This window comes from Ranitomeya imitator, chromosome 5 (assembly GCF_032444005.1).
Source record: "Ranitomeya imitator isolate aRanImi1 chromosome 5, aRanImi1.pri, whole genome shotgun sequence".
NCBI classification, from domain to species: Eukaryota; Metazoa; Chordata; class Amphibia; order Anura; family Dendrobatidae; genus Ranitomeya; species Ranitomeya imitator.
The window spans coordinates 549,165,787-549,187,405 of record NC_091286.1 but is presented as its reverse complement, the minus strand read 5'-3'; the positions used below and the strand labels follow the sequence as shown (position 1 = coordinate 549,187,405).

Here is a 21,619-nt window from a genome sequence, read left to right as displayed (position 1 = left end):
ATGTTGAATTTTAGAGCTGCAAAAAAGGGTTTTCCTTACTTATTCCTTGAGTTTGTAAAACTTGAAGGTCAGTTCTATCTAGCTGGATAACGATCCATATTAGGTGCACCACCCTGTTCTGTGAGATTAAGTATAATATTGAAGATGTCAAACTTTCAACCACCTTCACATAGAAATCTTCTGTCTTAACTTTGTTTACTTCTGAGCTTTGCTGATCTTTCTGAAGCCAAGGAACGTGTTAAGTATTAATACAGTACATATCTGAATGAGATCTTCCAAGGCGAATCAATTAAAATGAGAAACACTGTAAGCATCATGTCTCACACAGTGCAGGGCGGTAATAGAATTTTGCCACGGAATTTAGATAGAAACGTCATAGGCATCATTTTCTTAATGTGATCCGAGTATTAGAATAACATTTAATATATATGTTTGCAGATGATCTGCCATGTAGCAGAATACAGACACAGAAGGACTATACAGCTATGCGCACACGGTGCGCTTTTGATGCATTTTTTCCTTGCAAAATAAATACTAGGGAATCCTTATGCCAGCAAAGTCAAAGAGAATCCTGAAGTGAAGCGCACATTACCAGTATTCTTCCTTTTCAGTTTTCAGCCTTCTGGGGGAAGAATGATGCCTTTTAGCCCTTTCTTAGGCCTTAGTCATATAAGGGCCAGAAAAGGCTTGAAATATGTCAGCTATTGTTTTCTTTTGTTCCCTATGGCTTTTAACCTGTACTAAAAATAAAGTCTGATTTTTGTATACCTATATTACATGCTGTACTTTTTATGCTATACTGTACTGGACTGTATATCTTTTCTAGCTCTTTGCACACATAAGGCTTTTGGATATCTCAATCTCCCACAGTTAATGTAAATCTGTTTGTAAATTGAGAATGCAAATTTCTGAAAACCACATCAATATTCCGCAGAACGGGTGTATCTAGTGCTAATAATTTGTTTCCAAGAATAAAATCGTATAAAGGCACAAGTATGTAGTTCTGAAACACTGTCTCTGGGTCCAGTTTGCTCAAGTCACAATTTTGAAACATTCATTTTAATCTTTTTTCTTTACCTTTACACCCTGTCCAAGGTTGTCCAGTGAATTGATGTCTAGTCCTTCTTTACAGGCTTGTAAGCAGGAGATCACTTTCCGACTTTCTATCTTTCCAGGGCGCAGAGTTAGCCCGGCAATGCTGCCACGAAAATATTGGGCAAATTTAGGCTTTGTAATTTCACCACCTGCCAGGAATAAAGAGACTTATAAAAGGGAAGCTGAATGTCTTTTTTATTTTTAGAGTCTATAATCTGAACAACTGAAGCGAAAACTGACTTTATTAAGTTTCCTTGAATAAAGTCAATGTAGACAGTACAATACATAAGATGCCACTTACAGATGAGGAAATCAGTAAAAATTCATGATGGTGTGTGTCTTTGTAGAAGTAGCTAAGGCTAAGTTCACATTTGCGTTGCGCGGTGCTGCGTTGGCGATGCAACGCACAACGCATGCAAAAACGCATGCAAAACGCAGCTTTTTGTGATGCATGCGTTCATTTTTGCAGGATTTTTGGCGCAGAAAAAAATGCATCATGCAGCGTCCTCTGTGCCCTGACGCTTGCGCCAAAATGACGCGTGCATCACAAAACGCAAGACAGCGCATGTCCATGCGCCCCCCATGTTAAGTATAGGGGCGCATGATGCATGAGTCGCCGCAGCTGCGCCCGACGCAGCACCGCACAACGCTAATGTGAACGTAGCCTTAATTATATTATCCCCAAATGCTTACAGGATTTTTCTGGCATAACTCACCTCTACATTGAGATCTGAGCGGCTCTGAGAAATCCCATCTACAGATACCTGATGCACAATTGGCAGGTATCAATCTAATAGTATTTGTGCTCAACACATGCTTAATGTGCATGTATCCTACAGGTATCTGTAGACGAGAAGTGTTTCCCTACAGTGGCGACAGTGCAGGGAAATGTAAAGCTCACTGTCAGATTTCCAAAAAGATTACAGATGTTCAAGTGGTCCAAGCAGATCATAATCCCTTAAAGGCATTGATCCCTTTCAATTAAGTTTCTCCCCTAGCTGCAATTTGTTATGAAATCACAAACCGCACTCTACTCACCCTTCAACTGAGTCCACTGCCAAGTAAAATACAAGGAATATTAGTAATGAGGAACTGTGTATGTAGTGATTTATCCATCTTGAGTCTGTATAGGAGTCTCTAGAAGGTGCTTTGTAGGTGGAGTGGGCGGATGGTGTGAGCTGAGGGACAGCTCTGTCTCATGGGAAATGTAATATAATGGCTCAGAGGGAGAGCTGGCAGGATGTTCAGCAAATAAATAATAACAAACCACAAGGAAAGTAGCAGGTAGTTGAAAGAGATCTGAAAAAATCTAAGATATCACAGATTGTGGGATTCAATATAGAAAAGCCAGATCATTTTTTTCTACTATTTTTGTTCTCAAAAAGCAACTTTAAGCTCCTCTTCCATAATGCAGGGTTTAACTTAAGTCCTGCAAAATCATCTGTATGCAGTAGGATGACTTGCATCTCCAGAAGGACACTACTATTCTGTGGTTAACCATTTCCTCACTACAGGTCCCAGTTTAGATATATTGCTGCTTTTAATTATTTTCTTTATGAAAGTTACCAGACTACATTAACTTTTCTGTTATAGAGATTATTAATGGCTGTCTTGCTAGAAGATACCAGTTTGAAGCCCTTTGATACCTGCAACCTTGCTGAAAGATACAAGTTTCCTATATAAATACAGTCCCCATGTATATTTAGACACCTACGTAGCTCTGTTTGATCTGTGTTATCTGCACCACATGTTTGGTTGCAGTCCTTGATATGGCCAGTACAGCTTAAAGAATTCACCTTACCAGGTAAGCCCTTAACATAGTTGACCTTGTATTTGTCTGATCTTTAACCAACATTTTATATTATTTTCTTTACTAGTATTAATATTGAACTGTACAGACATACTAACATTTGTAAAGTATGGATATGCAATGTATTCGGTGAGGATGTCCCAAAAAAGACTAACCAGAATTTCCAACAATTAAATCTCCCTATTCATTTGTTTATTTTACTAACTTTTGTGGCACCATTAATTCCACAGCGCTTTACAAACATTATTGGCACTGTCCCCGTTGGAACTCACAATCTATATTCCCTATCAGTATGGCGTTAGCTTGTGGGAGGAAACACAGGGAGAAAATGCAAACTCCTTGCAGATGTTGTCCTTGGTGAGATTTGAACCCAGGACCCAAGTACTGCAAGACTTCATTGCTAACCACTGAGCCACCATGCTTGTTCCCTAACCAATGTATATCTAGGCTGGATGATCACTGGTATGCTGTAAGTAGATAGTGTCCACTAGCTATATTCATGTGTCAAGAGTCTACTAGCTATGTTCTGTTCATGTGTCAAGTGTCTACTAGCTATGTTCATGTGTCAGGTGTCTACTAGCTTTGTTCATGTGTCAAGTGTCTACTAGCTATGTTCATGTGTCAGGTGTCCACTAGCTATATTCATGTGTCAAGAGTACACTAGCTATGTTCATGTGTCAAGTGTCTACTAGCTATGTTCATGTGTCAGGTGTCTACTAGCTATGTTCATGTGTCAGGTGTCTACTAGCTATGTTCATGTGTCAAGTGTCTACTAGCTATGTTCATGTGTCAAATGTCCTCTAGCTATGTTCATGTGTCAGGTGTCTATTAGCTATGTTCATGTGTCAAGTGTCTACTAGCTATGTTCATGTGTCAGGTGTCTACTAGCTATGTTCATGTGTCAGGTGTCTACTAGCTATGTTCATGTGTCAAGTGTCTACTAGCTATGTTCATGTGTCAAATGTCCTCTAGCTATGTTCATGTGTCAAGTGTCTACTAGCTATGTTCATGTGTCAGGTGTCTACTAGCTATGTTCATGTGTCAGGTGTCTACTAGCTATGTTCATGTGTCAAGTGTCTACTAGCTATGTTCATGTGTCAGGTGTCTACTAGCTATGTTCATGTGTCAAGTGTCTACTAGCTATGTTCATGTGTCAAATGTCCTCTAGCTATGTTCATGTGTCAGGTGTCTATTAGCTATGTTCATGTGTCAAGTGTCTACTAGCTATGTTCATGTGTCAGGTGTCTACTAGCTATGTTCATGTGTCAGGTGTCTACTAGCTATGTTCATGTGTCAAGTGTCTACTTGCTATGTTCATGTGTCAAATGTCCTCTAGCTATGTTCATGTGTCAGGTGTCTATTAGCTATGTTCATGTGTCAAGTGTCTACTAGCTATGTTCATGTGTCAGGTGTCTATTAGCTATGTTCATGTGTCAAGTGTCTACTAGCTATGTTCATGTGTCACGTGTCTACTAGTTATGTTCATGTGTCAAGTGTCTACTAACTATATTCATGTGTCAGGTGTCTACTATATATGCTCATGTGTCAGGTGTCTACTAGTTATGTTCATGTGTCAAGTGTCTACTATATATGCTCATGTGTCAGGTGTCTACTAGCTATGTTCATGTGTCAAGTGTCTACTAGCTATGTTCATGTGTCTGGTGTCTACTAGCTATGCTCATGTGTCAGGTGTCTACTAGCTATGTTCATGTGTCAAGTGTCTACTAGCTATTTTCATGTGTCATGTGTCTACTAGCTATGTTCATGTGTCACGTGTCTACTAGCTATGTTCATGTGTCACGTGCCTACTAAATACGTTCATGTGTCAAGTGTCTACAAGCTATGTTCACTAAGTATCTTGGGCTGCAAACATTAAAGATTTAGATCTTTATTTTTAATTGATATAAATAATAGGTTGTAGTCAATGTATCATTTATTATATTAACTGGAGTTGACAGGTATTTTATTCTGCCGTGCCACATTAATGCAAACATCTGCCTGTCTTTAAGTAGTATTTATGGCATTTACAGGAACTTTCTTATTATAAATAGATGCTGTCATTATGACAAATCTAGTAAATAAGAAAATTATAATATCTCTTTTATGCGTAACCTTTCAGTCAACATCAAACTTTCTTAGCATATTACTGTAAGAATACACTCTGATTGCTTTTATCTACAAAAATGGCAAACTCTACTTGTGAAGAAGATAAATGTCCACATTATCTCAGAATATATTACAGTCCTGTCAGTTGATTATAGGAGATTTTGGTGATTAAAGCAACCAAGTAGTCATATCATTGTGATAAAAGCATTATCTATAGAGAAGAATGATTTAGCTTATGATCCTGATTCCAGTATCCGTGTTATTACAGGATACATAATGCATCTACCATGTCAGCTTTTCACACCAGTGAAGCTTTGACTTGTCTTGTGTTTATGCTGAACTCATTAATGTAATATTTAATGGGTTGTCGCCATTTTATGTCTTGCCCCTCAGCAGCTGTGAATAAACAAATTTCTAAATAGTGTATGTTGATGAATAAAAGGGTAACAATGTTTTGAACTTTTGACTTTGAGGCTCCATTTCTTGCCATTCTTTACTGTTCTGAACATGAGACAACAGAGATAATTGGTAGGATGAATATGGGCCATTACAGACAAGGTTAAGCTTCAAAAAAGTAGCAGAAAACCCATTTAAATACTATACATACCTACATATATTTACACGTAGATTTTTTATTATTTACTTACTTCGTAAATGCAAAGTTAAGCAACTTTTTAAATGTTCTTTAACAAAAATGTTCTACAATTTTGCTGCTTTCAGAATGTCTGTAAGTCATGTATCTATGCGAATGGTCTGCAAAAGGTTATAAATTATCAGAACATCGGCTTCTAGTTCTGATGCCGCCTTGCCATCTCTCAGTGAGAAATACAGCTGAAGAGAGAGAAATGGGGCAGGGATGGACATTTCACTGATACTACCGAGGTGGCACAAGAAGGGCACAAGAGGTAAGGGGGCCATTTCTACCTCCAAAGCATGTGGAATTGTGTGTTTTGATAACCCATCGGGCTGCAAAGGGCTCATATACTGTTCTTGCACTAGAACCCTCTCCTGACTGTGTCTGCCAATGACGGAGGGGTTTATACAGCTATCCACAGAATGGAGGTAGGAGAATGTATATTAGGGAGGACGCACAAAACAGTTTACAGAAAAAGAGGAAAACGCCTGAAGAGGAAAGACGTATATCATTAAGGCTATAATTAAATATTTGCTTATAAAGACCACAGGAGCCAAGGTTCTCACAGACCTCACATACAGCCTATGTTCTGGGGAGGAACACTCCCACAAGAGAAACATCTGAAACTGGGATAAAACTATAAACTGCATCAAAGGTATCTAAAAAGCAACTAAGTACAGCAAATTGCAGACGGGAACAACTGTAAGTGCCATGTTATTAACTAAAGGCGTCAAAATAATCTTTTCGATGTCAAAGGTGTACTTAGTTCTTAAGAGCTATTACTTAAGACAGTGTGATATTTTTACTTTTACTTAGATACAGCATTTGTTCTTCTAATATAAATCCTACTGCAATGCAATTTCCAGTATTCCAACGAGTCATCATCCACAATATCTGATAATCTGGCACTCGTCTCCACCACATAGCTAATCTTACAAAAAGATGCAGAAGATTAAAATGAAATAATTAACATTTTTCTAGTTGAATAGAATATTAGGTAGTAATAGTTTTATTTATTTTTTACTGTAGTTTGTTTTGCTAGAGTTTTCTATAACCAAAAAAATCTAATTAAACAAGAACTTCAGTGTCAAATTTCATTGATAATACATTTAAAAAAACTTTGCTGTATTTTTATGTTCTCTCGAGTTGCAAGCTTGATTATTTGCAATGTAATCGTTATTTTTTTAAATTACATTATAACTTACATTATATTTATATCTTAGCTAATACTATGTAACAATAGACCTTAGCTCTGTTTTAAGGGCAGCCTGGCATAAAACCCTGTACACTTCGCAGAGTGTTAGGATAATTGATTCTTTGGTGGCTAAAAAAGCGTTATAATGTTGGGTTTCAGAGATACACAATATTCATGTGAAGTTGCGATATAGTGAATAAATGTTATGTATATAGCCATTTATTACAGCAGCTTTGGAAGATCAGGTCTTTGCTCTTATTTACCTATTTACTAGGAATATTTACTAGCAGCTTTCGCAGGTTCAGAAGGTGAGGAAATTGCTTGATCAACAGATGCTTGACCAGATGTGAGATATACAATGTCCAACTGCACATTTCACACAATGCCAAACCTGGCATATGGAGAATGTGGCCATGTGTATCTATAAATTGTTAGCACTATTCATTTACAGTATCGTGTCATTGTGTGAAATTATATATTTATTACACCAATATAATATTGTATTTGGTTGATGGGGTTCTTGGACAGTGAGAAAAATTCTTAGGCATGAAACCTTAACTACTTTTCAACCTTGGACGTACTCAGTACATCATGGTCAGATGGTACATACTGACCTTAGATTTACTGAGTACATTCAGTCAATTTTGTGCACACATAGGCTGTGCGTGAGTGATCTCAGTGCCAGGAGCGGTGTCAGAACCGCTCCTGGCACTTTAACCTCCTAAATGCTGTAATCATAGGACTTAGCAAGCAGGCAGGGGGAAGAAAGACCCTAAGCCGTTGGACCCGATGTATATATACATATATGATATACTTACATAATACAATGTGAGGGGTTCCTGAAGGTGACATTACACTCAGGAACTCCTGCTGAACATCTTACCCCTAATATGCTGTGGAAACCCTCAGTGACTTGCCTTAATAAGAGTCTTGTTGTGCCACTAATCAAGCTAGGTTGCCACCCCATTAGTTGCATGCCAACTGTCGATATGAATCTTTGAATATTATATCACTTAATTTGGTGTCTGTAGCTCATTATTTTATGAGGAAATTCCTTGACTGCTGTATGAGAATAGGGGGTGAGGAGGCCTATTAAAAGCCCAAGACGGTTAGTATAATAAGTCTCCAGTTATTTTGGACTGTGTCATTTAGATTTTCATCTCAAGCAACAGAAAAGCTAGAATTGGCCATGTTACTATATTATGTCTTCTCTGCACCTTGTCCATGGTGCTGAATCATATACACATTAAAGGAAGGCAATCTATTACACAGTCCCAATGCACGTAGTGCAATATCTCTGCTGGAGCAACAGAATGGAACAGACACATTATTAAATGTTTATCATACGTCATTTAAGAATATGATTTATGTTTCCTACTAATTTCAGCTTATTGTGGTCCTATGGACAAATACTCCAGTCTGTTTGGGAACTCGGGCTCAGAGTTTTGGGTGGCCCTCTCTTAATAGGTTTGTTATGGTGCTATTTTCTTTCCATTTGAAGATAATGGATTGATGGTGCTCTGGGAGATCATCAGAGACTGCATTTTTTTGTTATAACCCACTTGTTTAGAAATATCTTTGGTCTTCATGGTGGTGGTTGGTTAGTGGTGCCTCTTGCTTAAAGGTGTTGCAGCTTATGAGGCCTTTCAGGAAAGGAGTGTATATACTGACAGACCATGTGACACTTAGATTGCACACAGGTGGACTTCCTTTCACTAATCATGTGACTTAAGAAGATAACTTCTTGCACCAGAAATCTTTTAGGGGCTTCGTAACAAAAGGAGTAAATACATTTTCACATGCCAAATTTTAGCTATTTGATTCCATAAATGTAATTGATGCCTATATATTTATCACTTTACTTCAACAACTTAGACTATTTAGTGCTGATACATCACACAAAAATTGGATTAGGAAAAATATTTAAAATGGTGATAAAAGTGTCCTGTCAAGGATAAAAGTTCCACGTTCTTCTGAGCGATGCAGTTTCCAACGATCAATAAGTTATCATCTACTTAACCTGCTGATTGGTGATAACTTGTTTTCACCAGAGAACAACTTTAATGTAAAGTACCATAATTCCAGTTATGGCATGTGCATAGTAGATGTGCACCTGCCTCCTGTGTTTTAGAGTCAATGCTCCATTATAATGGGGATAACAGGTATTTGCATATAGCTGTAGGGGTGAGCCCCTAGGGTCAATTCCTCCTGTGGGTCCCAGACACCCCAGTCTGATTCTAGATGCAACTAGGAAAACATCTGAGTGAACAAAATACAGTATTTTTTTCATGGGTGGTAAAATTCACACAGATTTATTAATATAGCCTTACATTGCAGGACCAGTCCTTCTTTGAGGAAACATTAGAATATTGTATCACACTGTATTCTGAGCCATAATAAAGGGTGTGGAAAAATGTTGCTGTTCCCCTGGCAGACTAAAATGATACTGACAAGCTAGGTGGTGGGCCAGTTGCAGCAATTCAAGCAATGGTGTTATTATTGTGGGCCTGAGGTGCAATGGGTCTGCTATTGTCAGACCTGTTTTCAGTTAGATATGCCTCCTTGGAAGCACATCCAGTTGAAAGGTACTGTTGTGCAGAGAGGTAGAGAGAGAATGACTACCCATCTCACAAAACCTATACATAACATTGGCCAATCAGAGGCCAGCAGCTGATGTTGATGGATGTAACCAGGAGGCACAATTATGGCAATGAAATGCACTGCTTGTGCTGAACAATGAAGGTTGAAGAAGGAGCTGCTCATCAATTGAGTGTAAGAGGAATATTTTTTTTTTAATTAAACGTGAACAGCACCAAAATACGGAGCTTTGGAATTATTTGGTAGATAGAATGTTGGACATTATAATGTATTAGGGCCACAATGGGGGACATCATCATACAATGAGGGCCAGAATGTGGTATATTATACTGTATGGAGGCTACACAGGGTGACATTGCACTGTATAGGGGCTAGAGAGGGGGACATTTTACTATATGGGGCCCCAAAGGGGGAAATTATACTGTATGGTGTGTATAATGGGAAACATAATACAATGTAAGGGGTTCCTGAAGGTGACATTACAGTCAGGACCTCCTGCTGCACATCTTACCTTTAATATGCTGTGGCCTACCCTCAGTGACATGCCTTAATAAGAGTCTTGTTGTGCCACTAATCATGCTAGGTTGCCACCCCTTTAGTTGCATGCTAACTGCCGATATGAATCTTTGAATATTATACCACTTAATTTGGTGTCTGTAGCTCATAATAACAATAATTTTATTTCTATAGCGCCAACATATTCGGCAGCGCTTTACATTATAATGGGGACTTGTACAGACAATAGACATTACAGCATAACAATAATCACAGTTCACAACAGATACCAAGAGGAATGAGGGCCCTGCTCGCAAGCTTACAATCTATAGGAAAAAGGGCGACACGAGAGGTGGATGGTAACAATTGCTTTTGTTGTTCGGACCAGCCATAGTGTAAGGATTGGGTGTTCATATACAGCTACATGAACCAGTTAACAGCTCATTATTTTATCAGGACATTCCTTGATTGCTATAAGAGGGTAGGGGGTGAGGAGGCTTATTAAAATCCCAAGACGGTTAGTATAATAAGCATCCCGTTATTTTGGACTATGTCATTTAGATTTTCATCTCAAGTAACAGAAAAGCTAGAATTGGCCATGTTACTATATTATATCTTTGCTGCTCCTTGTCCATGGTGCTGAATCATATAAACATTAAAAGCAGGCAATCTATTACACAGTCCCAATGCTTGTAGTGCATTATCCCTGCTGGAGCAAGAGAATGGAACAGACACATTCTTAAATGTTTATCATACGTCATTTAAGAATATGATTTATACTTCTTACTAATTTCAGCTTTGCAAGTTTTTGAATCAGTGGTTTCGATCAGATTTTCATCAGTGTTTGGTCAGTGTATCAGTTTTTACCATGACTGCTTTTTTTACTTTTTCTCGCATGCAAAAAAATTTGATGGAGATTTCAAAGCTTCTCTAACCAGGGAATGAAGAATGGACAGAAGTAGGACATAAATTAGATGCCTCAGTGTGCTGTCTGAGTTTTCACAGACCCATAGACTTGTATAGATGAGTATAATGCATTCATAGGATAAAAATAGACAAGCAGTCAATAGGTTGTTAAAAAAACAGACAGGTAAACAGCACCATAGTACAGTGAAGGAAATAATTATTTGATCAGTGCTGATTCTGTAAGTTAGCGCATTGACAAAGTCATGAACAGTCTATAATTTTAAGGGTAGGTTAATTATAACATTGAAAGATAGAATATAAAACAAATAAAATCCAGAAAATCACATTGTATAAATTATATTAATTATATTAATTATATACAGTATATCAATTATTTGCATTTTGCAGTGAGAAATAAGTATTTGATTCCTCTGGCAATCAATACTTAATACTTGGTGGCAAAACCCTTGTTGACACTAACAGCAGTCAAATGTTTTTTGTAGTTGATGATGAGGTTTGCGCACATGTCAGGAGGAATTTTGGTCCACTCCTCTCTGCAGATCATCTCTAAATCATTAAGATTTTGAGGCCGTCACTTGACAACTTAGAGCTTCAACTCCCTCCATAAGTTTTCTATGGGTTTAAGGTCTGGAGACTGGCTAGGCCACTCCATGATGTTAATGTGCTTCTTTTTAGCCACTGCTTTGTTGCCTTGGCTGTATGTTTTGGGTCATTGTTTTGCTGCAAGACCCAGCCACGACCCATTTTTAATGTCCTGGTGAAGGGAAGGAGGTTGTCACTCAGGATTTTACGGTATATGGCTCCATCCATTTTCCTATTGTTGTGTTGAAGTAGTCCTGTGCCCTTAGTAGAAAAACACCCCCAAAATATAATGTTTCCACCTCCATGTTTGACAGTGGGGAAAGTGTTCTTTAGGTCATAGGCAGCATTTTTTTTCCTTCAAACATATCGAGTTGAGTTAATGCCAAAGTGCTCAATTTTTGTCTCATCTGACCACAGCGCCTTCTCTTAGTCACTCACAGAATCATCCAGATGTCAATTGGCAAACTTCAGACAGGTCTGCACATGTGCCTTGTTGAGCAGGGAGAGCTTGTGGCACTGCAGAACTTTAAACCTTTACGGCGTAATGTGTTAGCAATGATTTTCTTGGTGAATGTGGTCTCAGCTGCATTGAGATCATTAACAAGTTACCCCAGTGTAGTTTTAGGCTGATTTCTCACCTTCCTCATGATCAAGGATATCCCATGAGGTGAGATTTTACATGGTGCCCCATATCAATGTCAATTGACAGCCATTTTGTATTTCTTCCATGTTCTTACTATCGTTGTCTCCTTCTCACCAAGCATCATACTGTATATGGTTTTGTAGCCCATTCCAGCTTTGTCCAGGTCTATGATCTTGTCTCTGACGTCCTTAGAAAGCTCTTTGGTATCGCCCATGTTGTAAAGGTGAGAGTCTGACTGATTAATTGATTCTGTGGATGGCATGCTTTTATAGGAGGAGAAAGACCTGCGAAGACTCAGACATCAAGGTTAGATTTCAGAAGGGCAGATTTTAAGGGACTCTGAAAGAGAATCGAAGGGATCCAATAGCTGGATATCCTTAAGGACAAAATTGTCCAGGAAGAATGGGAAATTTTGAAAAATGAGATTCTCAAAGCATAATTGTTAGGGAAGAATAGGAAGCATTTAAGGAAACCAGGATGGATGAACACAGAACTTAAACACATGTTAAAAAGGAAGAAATAAATGTTTATCAAATGGAAAGAGGGAGGCATATCTAAAAAAGAATATAATGCTGTCTGCTGAACCTGCAGGGCACTAATCAGAATTGCTAAAGTTGACAATGAATTAAGGCTTGCAAGGGACGTCAAAACCAAAAAAAAGGATTTTGGGGATATGTCAAAAGTAAAAGAAAAGTCAAAGATGCAATAGGATTTTTACAGGATGGAAATGATAAGAAAGGATGTTGAGAAGGCCGAAATTTTAAATTCCTATTTTGCATCTGTTTTCTCTCAGAAAGGAAATATAACATCAACTGATTTTCACTGTCCTATTAAGGAAACAGAAGAATCCAGGATATCTATAAACAGAAAGATAATGAGGAAACACTTACCAAATTTTCAGGCGTATAAGACGACTTTTTAACCTCTAAAAATTGTCCCAAAAGTCGGGGGTCGTCTTATACGCCGAGTACAGGTGCACGGAGCGATCCTCGATGGTTCCCAGGGTCTGAAGGAGAGGAGACTCTCCTCCAGGCTCTGGGATCCATATTCATGTAAAAAATAAAGAATAAAAATAAAAAATATGGATATACTCACCCCTGCGACGGACCCTGGCTCTCAGCGGTGCAAGCGTCTGCCTCCATTCCTAAGAATGCAGTGAGTGAAGGACCTTCGATGACGTCGTGGTCATGTGGTCACGTGAGCGATCATGTGAGCCTGAAGGAGAGTCTCCTCTGCTCCCAACCCTGGGAACCACATGCGTATAAGATGACCCCCGTCTTAAACGGCGGGTATATCCCAAATTCCATATTTTATATGGAAAAGTTGGGTGTCGTCTTATATGCCCAGTCGTCTTATACACCAGAAAATATGGTAGCTAACATAAATGAATTCAAGTCTCCAGGTCCAGATAAATTTCACAGCAGAGTACTGAAGGAGATAGCAGAAGAAATCTTTGAAAATTATTGGAGAACAGTAGAAGTCCCAGATAACTGGAGAAGAGCAAATGTTGTTCCTATCTTCAAAAAGGGGAAGAAGGTGGACCCAGAGAACTATAGACCGGTGAGTCTGACGTCTATACCAGGAAAGATCTTTGAACAAATTATTAAACAACATGTATGTAAGTACGTGGATAAGAATGAAGTAATTAAATAGAGTCAGCATGGGTTTGTAACTAATAAGTCATGTCAGACTAACTTAATTTCCTTCTATGACAGAATCACTGACTGACTGGATCAGGGAAATGCTGTAGTTATAGTATATCTTGACTTCAGAAAAGCACTTGACAAAGTATCTCACACAATCCTTATTGAAAAAATGACTAAGTATGGAATGGACAAGGCAACTGCTAGGTGGATTCATAACTGACTTAGTGATCGGACCCAAAGAATGGTTGTAAATGGCTGCACATCCAGTTGGAAGGATGTCTCAAATGGGGTATCACAGGGCTCTGTCCTGGGCCCTGTATTGTTCAATATCTCTATCAATCATTTAGATGAAGGAATTGAGGGTAAGCTGATTAAAGTTGCTGATGACACAAAGCTAGGAGGGATAGCTAATACTAGAGTAGAGAGAGAGGATTCAAAAAGATATAAATAAACTGGAGCAATGGGAAGCAACTAACAGAATGATTTTTAAAAGGGAAAAATGCAAAGTACTACATCTGGGCAATAAAAATGAAACAAGCATATACAGAATGGGAGGAATAGGGCTAAGTAACACCACATGTGAAAAAGACTTGGGTACACTAATAGATCACAGACTGAACATGAGTCCACAGTGTGATGCAGCAGCAAAAAAGGCAAATACAATTCTGGGATGTATTAACAGAAGCATACAGTCTAGATCACGTGAAGTCATTATTGCCCTCTATTACTCTTTGGTCAGACCTCATCTGGAACACTGTGTCCAGTTTTGGGCACCACATTTTAACTCCTTCATGACCTTGCCCTTTTCCGTTTTTGTGTTCTCGGTTTTCACTCCCCTCCTCCTTCCAAGAGCCATAACTTTTTTATTTTTCAGTCATTATGGCCATGTTAGGATGTCGTGTACTAGAAAATGGTAAAAAAAATTCCAAGTGCGGTGAAATTGCAAAAAAAGTACAATACCACACTTTTTTGTTTGGCTTTCTTGCTAGGTTTACTAAATGCTAAAACTGACCTGCCATTGTGATTCTCCAGGTCATTGTGAGTTCACAGACGCAAAACATGATTAGGCTACGTTTTATCTAAGTGGTAAAAAAATTCCAAACTTTGCTAAAAATAAAAAATAAAAAACAAAATGCGCAATTTTCCAATACCCGTAGCATCTCCATTTTTCAATATCAGGAGTCAGGTGAGGGATATTTTTTTGGGTGTCGGGCTGATGTTTTTAATGATTCCATTTTGGTGCAGATACGTTCTTTTGATCGCCCGTTATTGCATTTTAATGCAATGTCGCTGCGACCAAAAAAAGTAATTCTGGCGTTTCAAATTTTTTTGTCGCTACACTGTTTAGCGATCAGGTTAATCCTTTTTTTATTGATAGATCGGGCGATTCTGAACGTAGTGATACCAAATAGATGTACAGTTAGGTCCATATGTATTTGGACAGAGACAACATTTTTCCAATTTTGGTTATAGACATTACCACAATGAATTTTAAACAAAACAATTCAGATGCAGTTGAAGTTCAGACTTTCAGCTTTCATTTGAGGGTATCCACATTAAAATTGTATGAAGGGTTTAGGAGTTTCAGCTCCTTAACATGTGCCACTCTGTTTTTAAAAGGGCCAGAAGTAATTGGACAGATTCAATAATTTTAAATAAAATGTTCATTTTTAGTACTTGGTTGAAAACCCTTTGTTGGCAATAACTGCCTGAAGTCTTGAACTCATGGACATCACCAGACGCTGTGTTTCCTCCTTTTTGATGCTCTGCCAGGCCTTCACTGTGGTGGTTTTCAGTTGCTGTTTGTTTGTGGGCCTTTCTGTCTGAAGTTTAGTCTTTAACAAGTAAAATGCATGCTCAATTGGGTTGAGATCAGGTGACTGACATGGCCATTCAAGAATATTCCACTTCTTTGCTTTAATAAACTCCTGGGTTGCATTGGCTTTATGTTTTGGGTCACTGTCCATCTGTAGTATGAAATGCCGACCAATCCATTTGGCTGCATTTGGCTGGATCTGAGCACACAGTATGGCTCTGAATACCTCAGAATTCATTCAGCTGCTTCTGTCCTGTGTCACATCATCAATAAACACTAGTGACCCAGTGCCACTGGCAGCCATGGATGCCCAAGCCATCACACTGCCTCCGCCGTGTTTTACAGATGATGTGGTATGCTTTGGATCATGAGCTGTACCACGCCTTCGCCATACTTTTCTCTTTCCATCATTCTGGTAGAGGTTGATCTTGGTTTCATCTGTCCAAAGAATGTTCTTCCAGAACTGTGCTGGCTTTTTTAGATGTTTTTTAGCAAAGTCCAGTCTAGCCTTTTTATTCTTGATGCTTATGAGTGGTTTGCACCGTGCAGTGAACCCTCTGTATTTACTTTCATGCAGTCTTCTCTTTATGGTAGATTTGGATATTGATACACCTACCTCCTGGAGAGTGTTGTTCACTTGGTAGGCTGTTGTGAAGGGGTTTCTCTTCACCATGGAGATTATTCTGCGATCATCCACCACTGTTATCTTCCGTGGGCGCCCAGGTCTTTTTGCATTGATGAGTTCGCCAGTGCTTTCTTTCTTTCTCAGGATGTACCAAACTGTAGATTTTTCCACTCCTAATATTGTAGCAATTTCTCAGATTTTTTTTTCTGTTTTCGCAGCTTAAGGATGGCTTGTTTCACCTGCATAGAGAGCTCCTTTGACCGCATGTTTACTTCACAGCAAAACCTTCCAAATGCAAGCACGACACCTCAAATCAACTCCAGGCCTTTTATCTGCTTAATTGAGAATGACATAATGAAGGGATTGCCCACACCTGTCCATGAAATAGCCTTGGAGTCAATTGTCCATTTACTTTAGGTCCCTTTAAAAACAGGGCGGTACATGTTAAGGAGCTGAAACTCCTAAACCCTTCATCCAATTTTAATGTGGATACCCTCAAATGGAAGCTGAAAGTCTGAACTTCAACTGCATCTGAATTGTTTTGTTTAAAATTCATTGTGGTAATGTCTATAACCAAAATTAGAAAAATGTTGTCTCTGTCCAAATATATATGGACCTAACTGTAGGTTTGATTTTTTTATGATTTTATTTTTTATGGGGCCTAAAGGGGGTGATTTAAACTTTTATATTTTTTTATTTTTTCATATTTTTTTTAAACTTTTTTTTTACTTTTGCCATGCTTCAATAGCCTCCATGGGAGGCTAGAAGTTGGCCCAACACGATCGGCTCAGCTACATGGGAGCGATCATCAGATGGCTCCTATGCAGCTGATTTCCTGCATTGCTATGTGTGCTGACCACAGGATTATCTTTATTCTCATTTGCACAAGGAAAGACTAGAAGCAATGGGATGAAACTGAATGGGAGGAGACACAGATTAGATATTAGGAAAAACCTTTTGACAGTTAGGGTGATCAATGAGTGGAACAGGCTGCCACGAGTGGTGGTGAGTTCTCCTTCAATGGAAGTCTTCAAACAGAGGCTGGACAGACATCTGTCTGGCATAATTTAGTGAATCCTGCTTTGGTTGGACCAGATGACCCAGGAGTCTCTTCAAACTTTACCATTCTATCATTCTATGATTCTATAATGGTGACTATGTAAGACAGCTGTCTTTAAAGCAGGTAACGAGTTGATTAGGAGCATTTAATTGGTTTGTAGAAGCCAGAACTCTTAATGGTTAGTAGGGGATCATATACTTATTTCTCACTGCAAAATGCAAATACATTTATATAATTTATACAATGTAATTTTATGGATTTTATTTTTGATATGTTATTTCTCAAAGTTAAAATTAATCTACCCTTAAAATTATAGACTGTTCATGCCTTTGTCAGTGGGAAAACTTACAAAATCAGCAAGGGATCAAATAATTATTTCCTTCCACTGTATATAATAAGTATGCTTTCTATCCATGAAACACATGATAGAACACTTTTATACACATTTAAAAAAGCAGATGTATTATTATTATTATAATTATTATTAATATCCATTAGGCCTGTCCCACAGGTCCAGATAATTCCGGTACCGGAAAAATCGGTACCGGAGTTATCCGTGTCCGTGTGACCGTGTGCTCACATGGCACATCAGTGTGGCACACGTGCGGCAGCCATGTGCCGTCCGTGTGCCGACTGGGTACCACATGCACCGTGCAGGAGACAGCACTAGAGTTAAGGGCTGTCCCCTGCATTGGGTGCTGAATCCAGAATTCATTCTTTCTTCCCAGCAGCGTTCGCTGGAGCGAAGGAATGAAAAATCATTTTTTTTAATTTTTTTTTGTTGTTAAAATAAATTTCCCAGTAATCTCCCCCTCTTACCCCCTGTGCGCCCGCCTGCTGGCATTAAAATACTTACCCAGCTCCCTCGATGCTTCCTCTCAGAGTTGCAGCTCTTCCTGTATGAGCGGTCATGTGGTGCCGCTTATTACAGTGATGAATGGGAGGTGGAGCCGCATATTAATCACTGTAATAAGTGACACCACGTGACCGCTCATGCAGGAAGAGCTGCGACGCTGAGAGGAAGCATCGAGGGAGCTGGGTAAGTATTTTAATGCCAGCGGGCGGGCGCACAGGGGGAAGGAGGGGGGAGATTACCGGGAACTTTATTTTAACAAAAAAAATGATTTTTCATTCCTTCGCCCCAGCGAATGCTGCTGGAGAGAAGAAATGAATGGGGCTTCAGCACCACAAGCTGGGGGGACAGCGCTTACTGTTGCGCTGTCTCCTACACGGCACACGGACTGCACACGGACTTTAATGCATTCCCACAAACACTGACATGTCTCCGTGTTTTTCAAACCGACACACGGTCCGTGAAAACACGCTGACATGTGCAGAGACATTGATTTTAATGTGTCTATGTGAGTCAGTGTCTCCGGTACGTGAGGAAACTGACACGTACCGGAGCCACTGACGTGTGAAACCGGCCTTAAATCGATCTGTTCTAAATACTAATTAGTGGTTCAGAAAACTTTTTTTTAGCAGCTCTGGAGTCCTGGACTTAAATCCATCCATGGACACCATCTTTTTTGTAGATCATTTGCTCTCCCATTATTTGGAGTGGATTTCAATTGTTTAAAAGAAAAATTTAAAAGGAAGCAGTCAACAAGATTTCACCTCCCCCCCCCAAAAAAAAAACTATTTACTTGCGCATGTAGTTCTTTTAAAGACAAGTCCTGCAATACCTTTACATGGCCAGTCCATTCCTCTCTTACTAAGAAATCAGCATTTAAATTGATATGCAAATGAAGCCTGAAGGACTATAATATACCTGAAGCCTCTGTCACTCCAGCTCTATTCCAAGCCTCCTGCTTGACTGACAGCTCCTTTACCTGAAGTCACACAGCATAGAGGCTGTAGATGACGGCATTGGATGCGGAACAGAACTGGAGTGATAGATGCTTCAGATCTTCAACCTCATTTGCATATCAAAAGGACTGGCTATGCAAAGGTATTGCTGGACATGTCTTTAAGGCTATGTGCACACGTTCAGGTTTTTTCGTGTTTTTTTCGTATTTTTTCACGCTAAAACGCTATAAAAACTCATTAAAAACGCATACATTATGCATTCTATCAATTAGAATGCATTCTGCATGTTTTGTGCACATGGATGCGTTTTTTTCTGCTAAAAAAATGAGCATGTTCATTATTTTTGTGGATTTTCTGCGTTTTTCCCGCAATTCTATGCATTTTGGGAAAAAACGCACAAAAAACACACCAAAGACGCGTCAAAAACATGTCAAAAACGTGGTAAAATCGTGGTAAAAACGCATGCGGATTTCTGGCAGAAATGTCCGGTTTTTGTCAGGAAAATTTCTGCAAGAAATCCTGACCTGTGCACATACCCTAAAAGATCTCATGCTCATATAAATAATCTGCATGTAAAATCCTGCTGAGAGATTTACCGTACTTTAATTTCACTCCCTCCCATAAAAAAGATGCAAGGAGCAGGAAAAAGGGGAAAAATCAGCTTAGCATTGCATTGCAAAAAATACCGCAAGAAATTCCACAATCTATGAGGCAAGTGCACAGAGTCCTCCAGACCAGTAAATTGAGCATTCAAAAAAATGATGAGGGCAAGAAGAGGAAGAAGGGGAAGAAGAGTAAGAAGAAGTAGAAAAGGGGATTGAGATCCAGCACTGTAGAAAAATTAGAAATTGTAGAAAAGCTTACTTTATTAAAAAAAGTTAAAAAGGGGGAAAGAAGGAACGCATACGAACCTTATGCATTTCGGATAAGGACTTCGCAATAAATGCAATTTAAAAAAAAAGATACTAATATACTAATAAGTAATCTGATTTCACATGAAAGACCACAGGCTTTGAACTGTTCACCAGAATATGTTAAACATAAATGGACAGTGCCTGGTATAAACCTATAGTCCGAAAAGATTATTACTAGATCTACAGTGGGGATGATCGAATAGCTATAGTGCTTACCGAATAGCTGCATTGGCAACCTGGATGGCTCCGGCTGATTAGCTGCATATGTCGCGGCTGTGTCACAGTCACAACACATGCATGGAGAGCCTGTTTGTTGGGCGCTGCACGCATGTGTTGTCACTGTCACACAGCCGCGACACATGCGGCTGCTGTGCAAACAGCTGATTATTGGGAGCACTCCAGGTATCCGGGTTCCCGATGCAGCTATTCTGTAAGCTCTGAAGCTATTTGGACAAGGAGTTATCTGAAGCTACTCGATCATCCCTAATCTACAGGTAATCGTAGTATTTCCACTGTCACCTTCAAAGTAGCTTTGCACTATTAGAGGCTCACAATTACCAAGAAATTGTTAGACATCCATAAGGGGATGATATATAATGAGTTATTGAGGTCAAGAGGCTCATATTGTACACATTGCACAGGGGCACTATGTTGTCTGTGTCTGCTCCATGATAAAACTGTGCTAAAAGATTTTCTTGACACCGTTCCCTGATATTATATATAAAGGCTTTATGATAATGCAGATTGCATTTTATCTGCTTACAGAGTGTGAATAGAACAGTACAATATCCTTTGTCTACTGCTCAACGATGTCATTTTCTTTCTCTTTATGCAATCACCAAGTCTTTCAAAAGTGCATTAGTTTAGTTTCTCAAGGTCAAGCACTGCAACAGCGCTAATTATGAAGAAAATTCCACCTCCCGCTCACTCCCACCCGCCCTTCTTCTCGACTTCATCAATGAGCATAAACAATATGGTGAGGGGTTTTTTGCTTATCTTCCGTACATAACTTAGTACGATACAGAAAGGCTGCAGTTTTTTCTCCAACCAATGAGACAGAATGTTCTAATTAGATGAGGATAGATTTCAGCAATCTTCACTCTCTACTTATTTAAAACATAAATACGCGTTTCAAGTCGATGTTATAGTAGCCACCTAGGACAGGTAAACTGAGATGAACAGCTGTGTGAAGGGTACATTTACTTTTAATACCCTGCAGATGACTCATTTATTTATGTGTAATCTCGAACTGCAAAAACTGGATCACGGCAACAAAACTCTCCCATAAGTCATATAAATAGATGAATAAACTGGCTATTGTAATACTTAATATATGTATAACATTGTTGTACTATTAATATTTTAATAAATCTAAGAACAGCGAGAAGCATAAAACCAAAGAGTCCAAAGAACAAAGAAATAAATCTAGCTTTTCTACTTTAGAGGAATAGTACAGATAATTCCTATGAAATCAAAACGAAGCGAAGTACAAATATTTGTCTCGTGTTACTTCTATTGGTTGCAATTATAATATACGTGCATATACCAATGGGGATTTTTAGTGTTTATAAAAGAGTTGCTCAGTAGGTCAGCATGATGGCAGAGTAGTTTGCACTTGGTGTAGTTGACTCCTTGGTCAGCTCCACCCATGGTCACCAGCATGG

At 38.9% G+C, this 21,619-nt stretch overlaps 1 protein-coding gene across 1 annotated transcript in view; it reads right to left on the bottom strand.

Moving 5' to 3' along the window:
• Positions 1-21,619, bottom strand: part of CLSTN2 (calsyntenin 2) — a 1,726,577-nt gene that overhangs the window by 75,536 nt on the left and 1,629,422 nt on the right. Inside the window, exon 10 of the mRNA XM_069727627.1 lies at positions 1,078-1,244. Coding sequence (XP_069583728.1) covers positions 1,078-1,244 — 167 coding nt within the window. The remainder of the gene's footprint in view (positions 1-1,077; positions 1,245-21,619) is intronic.